The following is a 14,732-nucleotide window of genomic DNA, read 5'->3' as shown; positions in this document are numbered from 1 at the left end:
GGGGAAGCAAAGTCTACTCCGCCCCCCAAGTTGACACGGTTGGGGCCGAAGAATCGGTCGTCACGGTCGAGGTTGAGACCTTGGAACCACAAGGCCAAGGGGACGGGGCCCCCGAGGTCGTCCAGGAAGGGCTGGGCCAATCATTGGTCCAACCGAAGTCTACTCCGGCTCCACCACCGCAACTGGAGTCCCTCTTGCCCATCACTTTTGTGCTGGGGTCTTAATTAGGTCTTACCACCCCTGCCTCCTTCCCAAGGGCGGGTTAGCCTGGGGTAGGGATGAAAATGGAGTGGTAAGTTTCTGCTTTTCCAAAGGAAAATGGAAATGGAGAGGCAATATGAAAAGGAAACGGAAATGAATTTTTTATGCAAAAACGGAAACAAAAACGGAATGGTGTTTTCCGGTGGAACACACGTGGAAATGGAACTTTCCGCTTCCGTTAATATGGAATTTCCGTTTCTACTGTAGGTCCATGGCTGCTTTGTAACCCAACTATCAAACAACATGCAATGACACAATGAGTAGAATGAGCAAAATGTATCATTAGAGTACCAACTTTTACTACCACACACATACTCAGCTAGACCCTATATGGAATTGTCATGTACTACTACAATACTACCCTATGTTACCAACACAGCCATATATTTTGTAGCCATGTTAACAATTCCATCAATTTGTTTGTTTTTTGTCTGTATTTCTCCATGATTCAAGGGGGTTTAAGTTTCGGTCAACACACAGTTTTGTTTCCGTGTCCGCTCTGTATTCGCTCCGTGTTTGTTTCCGGTAGTATCTGTTTCCATATTCATTTCCGAGGTTTCTGTATTTGTTTCCGCTTCTGCAAAAAATATGAAAACAAATATGGTATCACCCTGTTCCGTCCGTTTCCGTGCCGTTTTCATCCCTAGCCTGGGGTGGACTGAAGAAATGGAGGCATCCTTATCGGGCTCCTCCCTCAAGGAAGAGCAATGCGATTTGATTGGTGCGGCGCTGCAAGGATTTCGGTCCACATAGGCTGGAATGCGTGAGGTCTTCAAGGGCCTCATCACGAGCTTGGAGGTAATCTTCTGCCCTTATGCGAAAAGTAATTTCCCCACTTAGGTTTACTTGCAAATCCGTGTATTTGTCCGAGGACGTTTTTACTTGACACTTAGATGGCATAGTCAGTGAGTAGCCCCCGAGCCCAAGGCTAGTTTTAAGAAACTAGCATTCGGATTAAAGTATAGTAGGAAAAGAGTGTGTAGCCCCCAAGACTTTGACCGATATAACATGATGTATCTCCGTAGTGTCAATAGGTTGATCATGGGGCTTATAATAAAGTGCTTGTGTGTAGGTTTCAACCTCGGCTCCGAGCTCCACCTTCGAGGAGATTGCGGCGATGAATCAGAAGCTCAAGAGGTCCGAGAAGGATCTTGACCTGATGAACAAGCGGGTCGAACAGTCTCAAGGTAAGCAACTGTGGTGACAATGTATGCCTTGACATTTGATGTATGTCTTGCATGTGGATCGAATATTTTGGATTTGTGAACACTTTGTGTATGTCTTGCATGTGGATACCCGTGGTGATAATGGGGTATTCTATTGAGTCACTTGATGTGTGTTTTGGTAATCAACTTGCGGATTCCCGAGATGACAATGGGGTAATCTAGGCACATAGGTTGATACACGTTTCTGTCCTACTTTCTCCAATAGAAACTTTAGGGTAATCTTTGACGTTCTTTGTGTTGGATTAAATATTATGAATCTGAAATTGTTTGATGCATGTCGAATAATTAACTCATAGATACTTGTGGTGACATTGGAGTATATAGGTGACATTAGAGTTGATTGGTGTGTATCATATAGTGTTATTTTAGTACAAACTCTAGGGCTGTTTGTGACACTTAAGGGATGGCTCAATGGATTGATCGGAAAGGATAAGTTTGAGGTGGCTTGCTACCTACAATAATTTCATCTTATGTTCTCTATTGATAAGAACTTTGGAGTGATTCTTCGTCGCACGTTGAGGGATGGTTATATGATTCAATTATGTTAGCACCGTTGAGAGATTACACTAGTGAAAGTATGAACCATAGGCCTTGTTTCCAAGCATTGCAATACCATTTGTACTCACTTTTATCGCTTGCTACCTTGTTGTTTTTATTATTTCTGATTACAAAAACCTATACCTACTATCCAGACTACACTTGTATCATTATCTCTTCGCCGAACTAGTGCACATGTACAATTTACCATTGTATTAGGTGTGTTGGGGACACAAGAGATTTCTTGTATTTAATTGCAGGGTTGCTTTAGAGAGACCATCTTCATCCTACACCTCCCCACAAATTGATAAATCTTAGGTCATCCACTTGAGGGAAATTTTCTACTCTTACAAAACTCCGTACTTGGAGGCCCAACAGAGTCTACAAGAAGTAAAGTTTCATAGTATACATCAATACTCACCGTTGCTTTTCCCATCTTTTTTCCTTCAATCTAGTTGCTGCTATCAGATAGTAGCCTCTCAGATGCAGGTATCCCGACGATTATTACTACATGGAGTTCGACGCCACCGAGTTCGGAGGTCCGAGGCAGGAGGTTTGCGCCTTTTAGATCTAGCATCGTTGTTTTGCTCAACGTTCTTAAGGATCCCTTGTATTTTTCTGTAGTCAGACCTAATTCTTGATGTAATATTGGGTCCTATAACCCCTGTTTGTAATATAATATTTCTTTGTTTAACTTGTATCTTAGAGTTGTTTTGTGATATTAACGTGGGTCACTGTTTGTGATTGTGCATGATGTGTGTATAATTAGTGCATAGTTATGAATGGGGGCGTCACAATCCTTCATCATGCCTCCCATGTTTGCCTTTTTTGGCCGATTTGATATCTTGATCACAACAACAATCTACCCGCCCCTCCCCCGCCTACATCACACCTCCGATATTTCTTTTTTTATCGACATAATAAATTAACCATAATTTCCATCTACCCCGCCCCTCGGCCTTCTCATTCACAATGCGTCTGGTGTTTCCACTTTTTTGGTCCATGTGATAACTTCACCATGATAGCAATCTACCCTACCCTCCTTCTCCCTCACCAGGCCTGTGACATTTCCCTTTTTTAGCCAATCTAGTAACTTGATCATAACTGTAGTCTACCCCGCTCCTAGGCCTTCTCCTTCACTACACGTCTAATGTTTCCACTTTTTTTGTCCATCCGCTAAATTCACCATGATTGCTCTCTACCCCGCCATTCCACTTTCTCCTTCATCACACCTCCAACGTCTCCCCATTTTTGTCTGATCTAATAGCTTGATCACAACTGCAATCTACCCCACCTTTCAGCCTTCTCCTTCGCCACACGTTTGGCGTCCCCCCCCCTTTTGGCTCATTTGATAACTTCACCATGATCACAATCTACCCTGTCTCTCCACTTTATCCTTCATCACGCCTCACATGTTTCCCCTTTTTTTGGCCGATCTGACAACTTGATCATAACTGCAGTCTACCCCGACCCTTGGCCTTCTCCTTCACCGCACATCTAGTGTTTCCCCCTTTTTGGTCCAATGTCCATCTGATTAACTTCACCATGATTGCAATCTACCCTACCCCTCCGCCTTCTCCTTCACCGCGCCTTTGATGTTTCCCCTTTTTTCGATTGATCTGATAAATTGATCATAACTGCAACCTACCATGCCCCTCGACCTCCGCCTTCAACACACCCATGATGTTTCTGTTTTTTGTTGATCCGATAACTTGACTATAAATGTAATGTAGCCCGCCCCTCCGCCATATCCTTCACGATACCTCGCACGTTTTCCCTGATCCAGCCAATATGATAACTTGACCATATCTGCAATTTACCCCGTCCCCGCCTTCTCGTCCACCATGCTTCGACGTCCACCTCCGTCTTCGCCTTGGCCACACGTTTCCCAAAAAACATGTTTACAATTCACAGAGGCCAGATATAATTTTGCAGGTTCACATTGATTTGAAAAGTTGAGATCGAAGTGCAATCCTATCCTTTTACACCTCCACCCCTTTTTTCTTTACATCTCTCACAACTCCACCTTATGGTACCAGAGTACTCTAGAAAACCGGGATTCAAATGTCGAGCGTAGCGTCAATCGTACTCTCACAATTTCACCTCTTATGGTAGGTATATTTCCGAAAACTAAATAGTTTTCCATGCCACAAGCACAACAATACCATGACAAAGGGAAAAAATGCCTCCCAAGAAAATGAAAAGACTTTTTTTAGGAAAAAGAGAATTGGTGAACTGAAAACCGGCAAGAAAACACGGGAGCGCGGAACGGACATGTCAAGCCCCACACACCAACTATGTGCATCACCTCACGGTCAAAGGAAGAAAAATAAATAAATAACACTACATGCATCACAACTCCCTCGCTCCCTCCCCTTCTTATTCCCACTCCCTCCGCCGTCCCTGAACCCAGCCCTCCCCCCCTCCCTTCTTCTCCATCCATCCCCGAGACCAACCAACCAACAATGGAAGTTGCTGCGCCCAAGCAACTCCTCCCCATGGCGCCGCGGGACCCCAACTCCCCGTCCTCCTCCACCTCCTCCTCCTCGCCGTCCTCCGCCGCGTCGCCCTCCAGCCACCGCCCCAGCCCGCTGCCGCCGTCCCCGCGGCCCGTGCCGCGCACCATCGACACCACCCCCTTCCCCACCACCTTCGTCCAGGCCGACACCACCTCCTTCAAGCAGGTCGTCCAGATGCTCACCGGCTCCGAGCAGTCCTCCAAGAGCGCCGCCGCCGCGGCGACGACCAACGGCAGCGCCGGGAACCAGGCGGCGAGCGGGAGCGGGCCGTGCCGCCCGAAGAAGCCGTCCTTCAAGCTGTACGAGCGGCGGAGCAGCCTCAAGAACCTCAAGATGATCGCGCCGCTCGCCATGGCGGCCGCCGCGGGGGCGTCGCCGAGGAAGGCGCTGCCGGAGCTGCTGTCGCCCAGCGTGCTCGACTTCCCGTCGCTGGCGCTCAGCCCCGTCACGCCGCTGGTGTCCGACCCCTTCAACCGGTCCGCGTCGGCGTCCCCGGCGGAGCAGGAGGCGGCCGCGGAGCGCGCGGCCATCGCGCGCAAGGGCTTCTTCCTCCACCCGTCCCCTCGGGGCGGCGCCGGCGAGCCCCCGCCGCGCCTGCTGCCGCTGTTCCCCGTCACCTCCCCCCGGATGGCCTCCGCCTCCGCCGCGCCGTCGTCGGAGTGAGCGAGCCGACTCTCTCCGCCGCGTAGAGCGTACGACGTACGGCGGCGTACTATTACTGAATTGTCCGGAGTAGCTCGTCCTCGGTGCTGGTAGTATGTTGTAATTTTTGCTCGCGTTGTTGAGCGACGGCTCGCGAAGGAACGGAAAAGGATCACACTCTTTGAGCTCCTCCCCTGCCCTCCTCTGTTCTTGGTGGATCGGATCGGTGCTAATTGTGCCTAATTTACTCTCACAATTAACTGTCTCCGTTTCATCATGCAGTTAATTTCCGGAAAATATTTCCCATCCCTTTCTTTCCTCTCATTCATGGAAACGGCATGCACATCTCTCGTCTTTTAAGTTGCGCTACCAAAGCTTAATTTCCGCCAAGATACGAACCATCCACTGTACCAATAACGGTTGCAGCATTCAGAATTCTTCCCAAATCTATGCAAGCATCCAGCCTGACACAAGATGGAACAAGGAATTCTGCCAGAATTCTCCTCAGTGTCCCTAATTAAATTCCCCGACAAGGCCGCAAGAGTCAGAGCATCTTCTTCAATGGCGTAGAATCAGAGGGGGGGCAGTGCCCCTCCCCTGTACTTGTTCCTGTAGATTCAGAGAGATTGCAGTGTCGAAGGAACAACAGACGAACAAGCCGTCATGTCACATCGAGCCGTGACTTTTAGACGTAGAATTATTGCAACTTTGAATTTCTCTTTTACTACATTTATGTGCCTTGAAGAGTTCTGTGCTAGTGCTAGTGATCTGGCTGGCATCGGGTTCGGGTCAAAGGAGGCGTCGTTGTCAAGCATCCAGCCGAGAAGCGGCACAAGGAAGGAGGAGTTGGACTGTCCAGTTGACCGCCCGGGACAGCGGGTGGTGGTGCGCCGGCGGCGGATGGCCGGCCGGCCGGCAGTGCAACCCATCATCGGTGCACCTTTGCTTTTCCCCAAAGCGGCTCCGCCCTTGGCCTCGGTGGTGCGTGCATCACAGGTCAGTACGTATGGGCACATGCCTCCCCTCCCGACTTTACGAGGAGAAAACAATGTAAAGCAAGCAAAGTAGCAGTAGAAGTGTAGCAATGGAGAAAGCAAAGTTAGGGACCGGACAGAGAGAGCGTTCCACTACTAACTACGACCACCATGACCAAATGGCAAGGTGGCGGGCCCGCCTTGTTGACCGCTTTGGACCGGGCGACCGGGCGACCGGCAGCTACCTACTGTCCGGAGTAGTAGTAGAACCGACGCGAGGAAGAAGAGAGAGAGAGAGCACACATAATTCCACAGCCTTTCTGACGAAGATCTCATGGCGGTAATGAACCGTGAGCAGTGCGGGGTTTAATCCCGGCCGTGCACTGCCGCTTAATAATTCTGCCACCTGCTCCGGTTTGACTTTGCGCGCGCGATGATTAATCCCGCGATCTCCGTGCGGCTCCGTCCATCCATCAGCGTCTTAATTTGCACCCTTCCTCACTCGTTCAGGAAGCAGCCAAAGACACTGACCTCGTAATTAAACGGAATTTGGGGGCCACGCGATCGAGATCGATCGGTCGATCGTGGTGTGTCAAATGTCTTGATCTTGATACCCATCGACTCAATCGTAGAGCTCAAGGAAGCTGCGCTCGTGTGCGTAGCGTACCCTCTCTTTCTTTCTTTCTTTGATTTGCATCCGTCTGTTGACCCTTTGCGCGCCAGTTGCTGTTGGATAATACATACTGCAGTTAGTTGTTGCTGTTGTGCAAGTGAACTTGATCGACCCAAAGGAAATGACCGCGGCAATTGGCCGGCCCCTGCGACATCGACGACCATAAGTACATATCTTAGTCGCTCGAGATGGCTACTTAATAACGAATGGCTCCAAGGACAGTGAGCGCGGTAGCTTGAGCAAGCTAGGGCGACGTGCCCGGTAATTTAAACAACCGGACAAGTTCTACCACCCTTGTGGAGTAGAGCACAATGCTGAACCGATCAACTGAAAGAAAGGTCAAAAAAGGCTGCACGCACGCACGCACAACGGCCATAGACCGACGTCAGGACCGAAGAAAAGGGCGGGAGAGAGGAATCCTCTAGGATGAGCAGAAGATAGACGGTGACATGCACAGCTTGGAACTTAACTTGGATGCTGCCTCTGGAGGACGTGCTACGTACGCCGCCAACTGCCTTGACTTGGGGCAACAGGCCATGGGTTGGTTGGCGGGCAGCTTGGCTTGGCTTGTATCAGAATTCAGACCAAGGAATCGCCATGTTTTGCCAATGAGATGGTACCAAACATGTGTGCCTGCGTGTGTGTGTTCACCAGCTAGCTGCCTCAGTTTGGTGTCATATTAGGCGTCTCGGACCGACGGGCTACAGGAAATGCTATAACTGGACTCCAAGGTCAAGTTAGCACTACCGCTGAAATAATATTTGTGCGTATCAGAATATCAGAAATGCTGCAAACTGCTAATTTGATATGGTCGTATCGAGGACTTTGGGTGAGTACATGTCTGTATTTGATTTTGTACTATATAAGCTATGCGGAAGTCAACTAAGTACATATATATATAGCGAAGATAACATTCAAATATCCAAACTGAAACGTAGGGGTCTGCATATTGAACTGGCCAAATGCAGAGTCAACTGAACACCGCCCACAAAGATCGCATCAAACTCTCATTTTCTTTCCTGAAAAGATCAAACCAGAACACGCACTCTGAATATTTCTCGCTCGTTCGCTGGACAGCGGCGTGCCCGAAGAAGGCACACATTACATTAGAAGTAGTAGCTATCATCATTCACCTCTCCCGCGTCGATTTATCTTTCACACGGTAAATGAGTCAGTTGGTGGGCAATCACTATGTGAAATGGCTAGCTGCATCTGCCCAGTCCAGTCATCTCTAGCCCCTCGAATTGGTCAAGTCTTCCTCGGGGAACATGGAGGAACACTAAACTGCACTGCTGGTTTTTTCTATGGGGCCGACGACGAGAAAGAAAACGTAAACCTTTTGGTGCTTTGCGTCCCAAGTTCGTGGATTGCGAGATCGATCGCTTGACGCGTAGTTTAGATCGCGATTAGTCAATGCGTTCGCGGCGATTCTCATCGCGTCAAGCGGGCGAATAGCTTGCGCGCATTCTAGTGTCTGCAACGACAATGACGGTGCAAGTTCAGAAATGAATTGCACATCAAACAAGAACTTGAACTAAAACCACAACGAGTAAATCGGAACGGAGGGAGTAGAACACAAGATCAAGCAGAAGAACTGGACAACTTTAAAAGACTGGTTTGGTTCACATAGTGCTGCTGACACCAGGATCAAAAGATGATTCCCAAGACCGGAATCGAATAGGTTTGTGTTTTCTCTTTTCTCTTTTTCTTAATTCTGCTTGTACATATTACTTTGATTATATAACTGAAAATACCGTAAGAACAACTGTTCTACGGTTTGCGGTTCTAAAAAAACGGTCCAAGGTATGTGCACCAACCAACTCACATCCACCATCGGCTGTCTGCGTTGCCTGTGATTTTTCTGACTGGTAAACGAAAAAAGGGCATGCTAGGAAAAAGAGTATGCAGTCCCAAATGCGAACCCACCAGATCTTCAACAGTTTACAAAATAGTATTCCCTCGGTAAAGAAATATAAGAGCGTTTAAATCACTAAAGTAGTCTTCTAAACGCTCTTATATTTCTTTGGGGAGTGCTTGGGTACAACCCCCCCTAAAACGTATAGTGGGTAGTATGGTAATTTCACATTAGATATAGAAATACCCACCCGACGCCGTACGTCGCGCGCGACGTCGTACGCCCGCCCGCGTATGCCGCACCCGTCGCTGTACGCCCGCCCGCCCGCGTACCCGCACCCGTCGCCGTACGCCCTCACGTCTCGACGTTGGCGTGGACAGTTGTTGGAGGAAAAAAAAGACACAGTAGCCAACGACGCCCGCCATCGAAACCCTGAACCCTAACGCATCCACGCCGTCTCCACGTTGGCCCCCATCTGCACGAAGTCGCCGTCGCCCGAGTCGCGGCCCAAACAGGCCGCCGCGCGTGCCCCGGCGCCTTTACCGCTGCCGGCGCGCGTGCCCGCCGCCGCATTCCATTCCCGTCGCCCAGATGGCCGCCCACCCGCGATCTACGTCGCCGCCTCCCTCCGCGCACTACGCCTACTACGACCAGCCATCGTCCTCACGCCGTCGACACCTGCCTCCGCCGGCCAGCAACGTCACGCCGTCATCACGTTCGTCATCGGAGGAAATGGATCCAGCTGAAATCCTCGCCGCTGTGCAAGAGGTTGGTTTGAGACATTGTTGTGCTTGATAAGATAGTTGTTTAGGGATGATGTTACACGGCGTTTGATTCACCGTACAATTTTTTTTAACTATATATAGTTAGAGGAGGAGGGAGATTATGATGGCGATGATTACGGCGAGGACAACGAAACCTCGTCACGGAATATGGATGAACCTCGTGAGGAGAACTACATGAGTTTGGATGAATCTTATAGTGGCAATGTAAGTGTGATCAATGTTGATAGAACAATAAATATGAGGGGGTAAATATGATAGACCGCACGGAAAATTTAGTATTTTTTTGCATGATGCAGCGACATGGCGATGATGATGATGATATGGATATAGATGATTCATTTGCTGAAAGTGCACTCCGGGTATGTTATTAATAAAATCAGAGAAGAAATGACATAATAACCATATGAGCGCTTACATGTTTTTTTTTGCAATGCGCGCAGATGGACGAGGACGGGGACTTTGTGAGGAATATTGTGGACGATGAAAGTGACAAATCGCACGTTGATGAATCTCATGATGACAGCTCCAGCAAAGTAAGTTTTGAAACTTACATCACTAAAGTATATTTTAAAATTATAACTGACTGACATAAATGGTTTAATGCATTAATTTACAGGGAGATGTAGATGGTACAAGCGGGAATGATGAGCATGTTGGTGATGATCTGTTTAATTTTGACATCGGATTTGATGAATATCAGCAAGAATCATTGGACATGCATTGGAAGGTCATGAGGAAGACGTTCAAGTCACTAGGAGATGCTTACAATTTCTATAATCAGTATGCGTACGAGCATGGTTTCAGCGTAAGAAAGGACTCACTGAAATATTCGAAAGGTCCTGAAGCAACTAAGCGCTTGAGAAAGTATGTGTGTGCGAGAGCTGGGAAACGACAGGCAAAACGTTGTACAATGGAAGGCAGGACCCGCAGACTGAGAGGGGAGACTCGTTGCTTCTGTGATGCGCATATAACTTTGAAACTTGATAAAGAGCGTGACATTTGGTATGTCAGCAGTTTCAATGATGATCACAGTCACGTTCTAGCTAGACCGGATGGAGTCACGTTTCTTCGGTCTCACAATCAGATAAAAGAATATCAGAAGGCTGAGATCTTAACCATGGCAGGTTCTGGAATCAGGAAACATATGATTTATGATCAACTCGTTGCGCGCTCCGGGTCATATGCAAAGGCTGGTTTTGGGAGGAAGAAGCTTTATAACATGTGTTATAGAGAAAAAATGAAGTTGCTTGCACAAGGTGATGCAGACACTGCCATTGGGATCATGATGACCAGAAAAGAGAGAGATCCAGATTTCTTCTTTGAGCACACCGTCAATGATGAAGGAAGGCTGAAAAACATATTCTGGTGTGATTCTCAATCACGTCGAGACTATGTTGACTACGGTGATGTGATAGTCTTCGACAGCACATACAGGATGAATAGGTATGGCATGCCATTTATACCTTTTGTCGGTCTGAACAACCACCGTTGCACCACGGTATTCAGTTGTGCTCTTGTGTCTGACGAGACGGAAGATACATATGTCTGGCTGCTTCAGACGTTTTTGAGGGCTCGCTGTCAGAAGAGGCCCAGGTCAGTAATTACTGATGGAGATGCAGCTATGATTAAGGCCATAAGAAAGGTACTTTCGGAGGTTTGGCATCGTCTTTGCTCGTGGCATATTGAGAAGAACATGCAGAAACACCTTCATCATAAGTCTCTAAAGGAGTTCAGGTCTCTACTTTATTATGCCACTTCAAAAAAGGTATTTGAGGAGAGATGGGCAGCGTTTACCGCCAAATGGCAGTCGGAGAAAACAAAGACATGGTTACGTAGGATGTACAAGAAGAAAAGGCTTTGGGCTGCATCATATCTGTCAGGTGGGTTTTTCTTAGGTATGCGAAGTAACCAGCGAAGTGAGAGTCTGAATTCATGCCTTCACTTGCATCTAGACTCCGGTATGACTATTGTTGATATGATTGTGCACTATGAGAACTGCATAGTTCGTCTCCGTGAGAATGAGGCGCATGACGATTGCACAAACTCACAGACAGTTCCAGTACCAGTATTGGATGAGTGTAAAGATATTGAGAAATCAGCTGCCCGTGAGTTCACTGCGGCAAACTTTTATATCTTGCAGGAAGATATGAAGAAGGCACGGGAGCTAGAGGTCCTTGAGAGACTGAGAGGAGCAGACACTCACAGATTCATACTGACATGGAAGGAAAATGGAGATATCAGATTCACTGTGGACTACACTCCAGGTAACTTAGAAGAAACTATGAAGTGCAGTTGCAGAAGCATGTATCGCAAAGGACTTCCTTGCAAACACATTCTTCGCATTCTGATTCAGCTACGCTTACGTGAGATACCTAAGTGTTTAGTACTGCGGAGGTTGAGCCAAGTTGCAAGGGGTGGACTTCCCGTGAAGCGCACTAGCGATCTGTTTGCATGGGGATGGGCAGGTGCAGGGGACAGAGCTAGGTACAGCGAGTTGACTATCTTATCTGCTGAAGCAACTCATAAAGCATGCCATAAACCATTTTTATTCGATAAGTTAAAGGCGGCTCTGAGGGACATAATAGATAATGATTACACTGAGGAGGATGAGCCTGGTGCGGAGGTACAGTTTGTGAACGACGATGCATTCGAGCCTAATCAAGATCATGGTCTTGTTCGTGATCCCGCAAAAGTTAACACCAAAGGCGCACCAAAACAGAATGTTAAAGGCCGCGGTAAGGATGGTCCTGATGTCACTAAAAATGGGCGACCAAAAGCTTTTGATGAGAAAAGCAAACGTCAATGTGGACTGTGCGGTGTTACGGGTCATTATAAGTCCACGTGCCCTCAAAATCCTAAGTATGATTTTCTTATGTTATTGTATATGTTATTGTTCAAACCGAATTTATTTGTTCATTGTGAATTAACACATATCTTATTGTTATGTAGGAACTTTGCTTAACTTGTGGAGTATGGAAGATTGGTTCACCCTTTGATTGAAGACAATTTTATTATGGATGGCTATGGAAGATCGTTCAACCCTTTCATTGAAGACAGTTTTTTAATGTTCTATACATTTGATCTTTAATAATTGTTATAATATGTTATATGAACTTATTTTACTTTGTTGATGTCAGACTATTTTGTTTTGATGACAGACTATGTAATGCAAGAAGGAGTTTTACTTTGTTTATTTTGATGTGTTAATTTTTACTATTAATTTTGTGCAAGTCGCTGTTGTTTATTTTGACGTGCTCATTTTTGCATAGTACTGCCGTCGCTGTTTACTGTATATTTTTTGCATTGCACGGTCGCCGTCGCTTAGAACGCCGTCATTTTAAAAAAAAACACCCGACAAGTGCGCCGGCGGCACTGTCCCACAGTGGCAGCGTCGGCCGGCGGCACTGTCCCATAGGGTAGAGTCGGACGGCGGCAGCAGTACAAGGCAACGAAAGGAGTTCGATAGCCTATGTACCGCCAGGTATATAAGTTGGTCGTCGCGCGCTCCGTCGGCCGAGGTGGGACTAAACATCCCAAGTCGCCCCGCGTGGAACTTGGGTCGTCGTCGCGTCGCGTGCTACTTGGGCCATCGTCGCACCGTGGGCGGAAACAATGTTATTGGGCCGGCCCACGCGGTCACGCGCGTCGCTGCAGGCACGGTGGCTGCGATAGCTAAGTTTTAGTCCCACCTCGCCCGACGGAGCGCGTGACGACCAGCTTATATACCCGGCGGCGCACTTGCAGTCGAGCGTCTTTGATTAGTTATGCTACCCATCGTTCGACGCTGCCCTGTTGGACAGTGCCGTCGGTCCTGTCTGACGTCAGACTGGCCGGCGCACTTGTCGGCAATTTTTTTTGTAGAAAAGGAAATTAAGAACGTGGGTGTTATAATAAGCGACGGCGACAGTGCTTTAAAGTGCATAATAAATACATGTACATTTTTTTTAACATTCAGCAGTACAGGAAAACAACTTGACGACTGCATAACTATAAATATGAAGATTTCAAATGTAAAGACAACGGCATGAAGACAACATAATAATCCAAATGTCATTCTCGACTTAAATATTCAAAATAGTAGTGTCTTCTTCATCACAAGACATGATAGTCGAAATAAATGTAAACATTATTTGAGCCTACAAAATTTTCTTTTACAAAAATTTTGGCACATTTATTTCTTCTTTGCAAGCCGGGTAATTTTGTCCTTCACATCGTTGAGCGTATTTCTCTCCGAAAAAATAAGCTGCGCAATCATTAAGTCCCTCGATTTATCAATTGACCCCTGTTAGAACTTCATATTAGTACAATTCAAATAGTATTACATAATGAATTTAATTGAATATAAGCATTTGAAAAAAAAACCAGACCTGAGAAAAATGGCTTGTCCATTTTTCACCGTTCCAATATTGAAAGCATCGAAGAACAAATATTCCACATGAATTGCTGGTCCGTACAAACAACAGTTCATAATTTCGCATTTGAGGTAAGATATTAAAACAATATGAAAGTATTTACTCACCTGTCTTCTTGTTGTGGGATGTTATACGTTTTGATAGGCCAGGTAGACACATCCGGAAAATTCACAGCACCGCTCGCATTCGCATCACGTATGTCATATCCAAGTTGATTTTTTTGTTCATATACATAATAGCACGAAAAGAATTTAACATAGTTCAGTTACTAAATGATAATTTCAATATGCTTATGTAAATTTATGCCGTACCAGCTCCTCAACTTTTTCTGTAATTTCACTGTCAAGTTCGGGTCCCATCAAAGAATCAAGAACCTAAAACTCTTCTTTCGGGCGATGCATGACAACCGAAACCCAGTGGGTATTTCCCTTATTAAGAGGAATATAAAGCTGCATCACAACGAAAATATGATGCAATCAACATATACTATCTTATTATTTATATCCCATATATGCATACTTTAAGGCAGTTGAACTTACCTTATCTTTTTTAAAATACTCATCGGTGCATCTATTCAAGGGTCCATTCTTCTTCGCCACAACTTCGTTGTCATTTTTTCCTCCCTGGGTGTCCGGTCTAAATTCAAGTAACCAATTGACCAGCCAGGTCGGCATTATATGACGATCTTCACCAACAACTCCCAACAGATACGACGAATAAGCATTGATAACCTGAAAATAATTTAAATGATGTATAACAATTCCAATTTGCATTGAATGCTAATAGAAAACAGAACAATAACTTACATCACCGGTTAGCCATTCATGGTCAAGAATCTTACAAGCCCT

At 46.6% G+C, this 14,732-nt stretch overlaps 1 protein-coding gene and 1 long non-coding RNA gene across 2 annotated transcripts; one reads left to right on the top strand and one right to left on the bottom strand.

Moving 5' to 3' along the window:
- Positions 1-4,394: 4,394 nt before the first annotated feature.
- On the top strand, positions 4,395-5,375 carry LOC125525143 (VQ motif-containing protein 4). The gene has a single exon (XM_048690163.1). It carries the CDS (start codon positions 4,490-4,492, stop codon positions 5,204-5,206), a length of 717 nt encoding a protein of 238 aa, XP_048546120.1. The 5' UTR covers positions 4,395-4,489; the 3' UTR covers positions 5,207-5,375.
- An 8,196-nt stretch (positions 5,376-13,571) lies between these two features.
- Positions 13,572-14,327, bottom strand: LOC125537389. Its single transcript, XR_007295850.1, has 3 exons — positions 13,992-14,327; positions 13,840-13,915; positions 13,572-13,754 (listed from the first exon to the last, which is right to left on the bottom strand). It is a non-coding gene; the product is annotated as an uncharacterized LOC125537389 (long non-coding RNA).
- Positions 14,328-14,732: the final 405 nt, after the last annotated feature.

This window comes from Triticum urartu, chromosome 1 (genome assembly GCF_003073215.2).
Source record: "Triticum urartu cultivar G1812 chromosome 1, Tu2.1, whole genome shotgun sequence".
Lineage (NCBI taxonomy): Eukaryota > Viridiplantae > Streptophyta > Magnoliopsida > Poales > Poaceae > Triticum > Triticum urartu.
Note: the sequence above shows the minus strand (reverse complement) of the source record. Positions and strands in the feature narration are given on the sequence as shown.

What these genes read in the sequence shown, in the direction of transcription:
- LOC125525143 (XM_048690163.1), top strand. Translation starts at nt 4,490, where the DNA reads ATGGAAGTTGCTGCGCCCAAGCAACTCCTCCCCATGGCGCCGCGGGAC.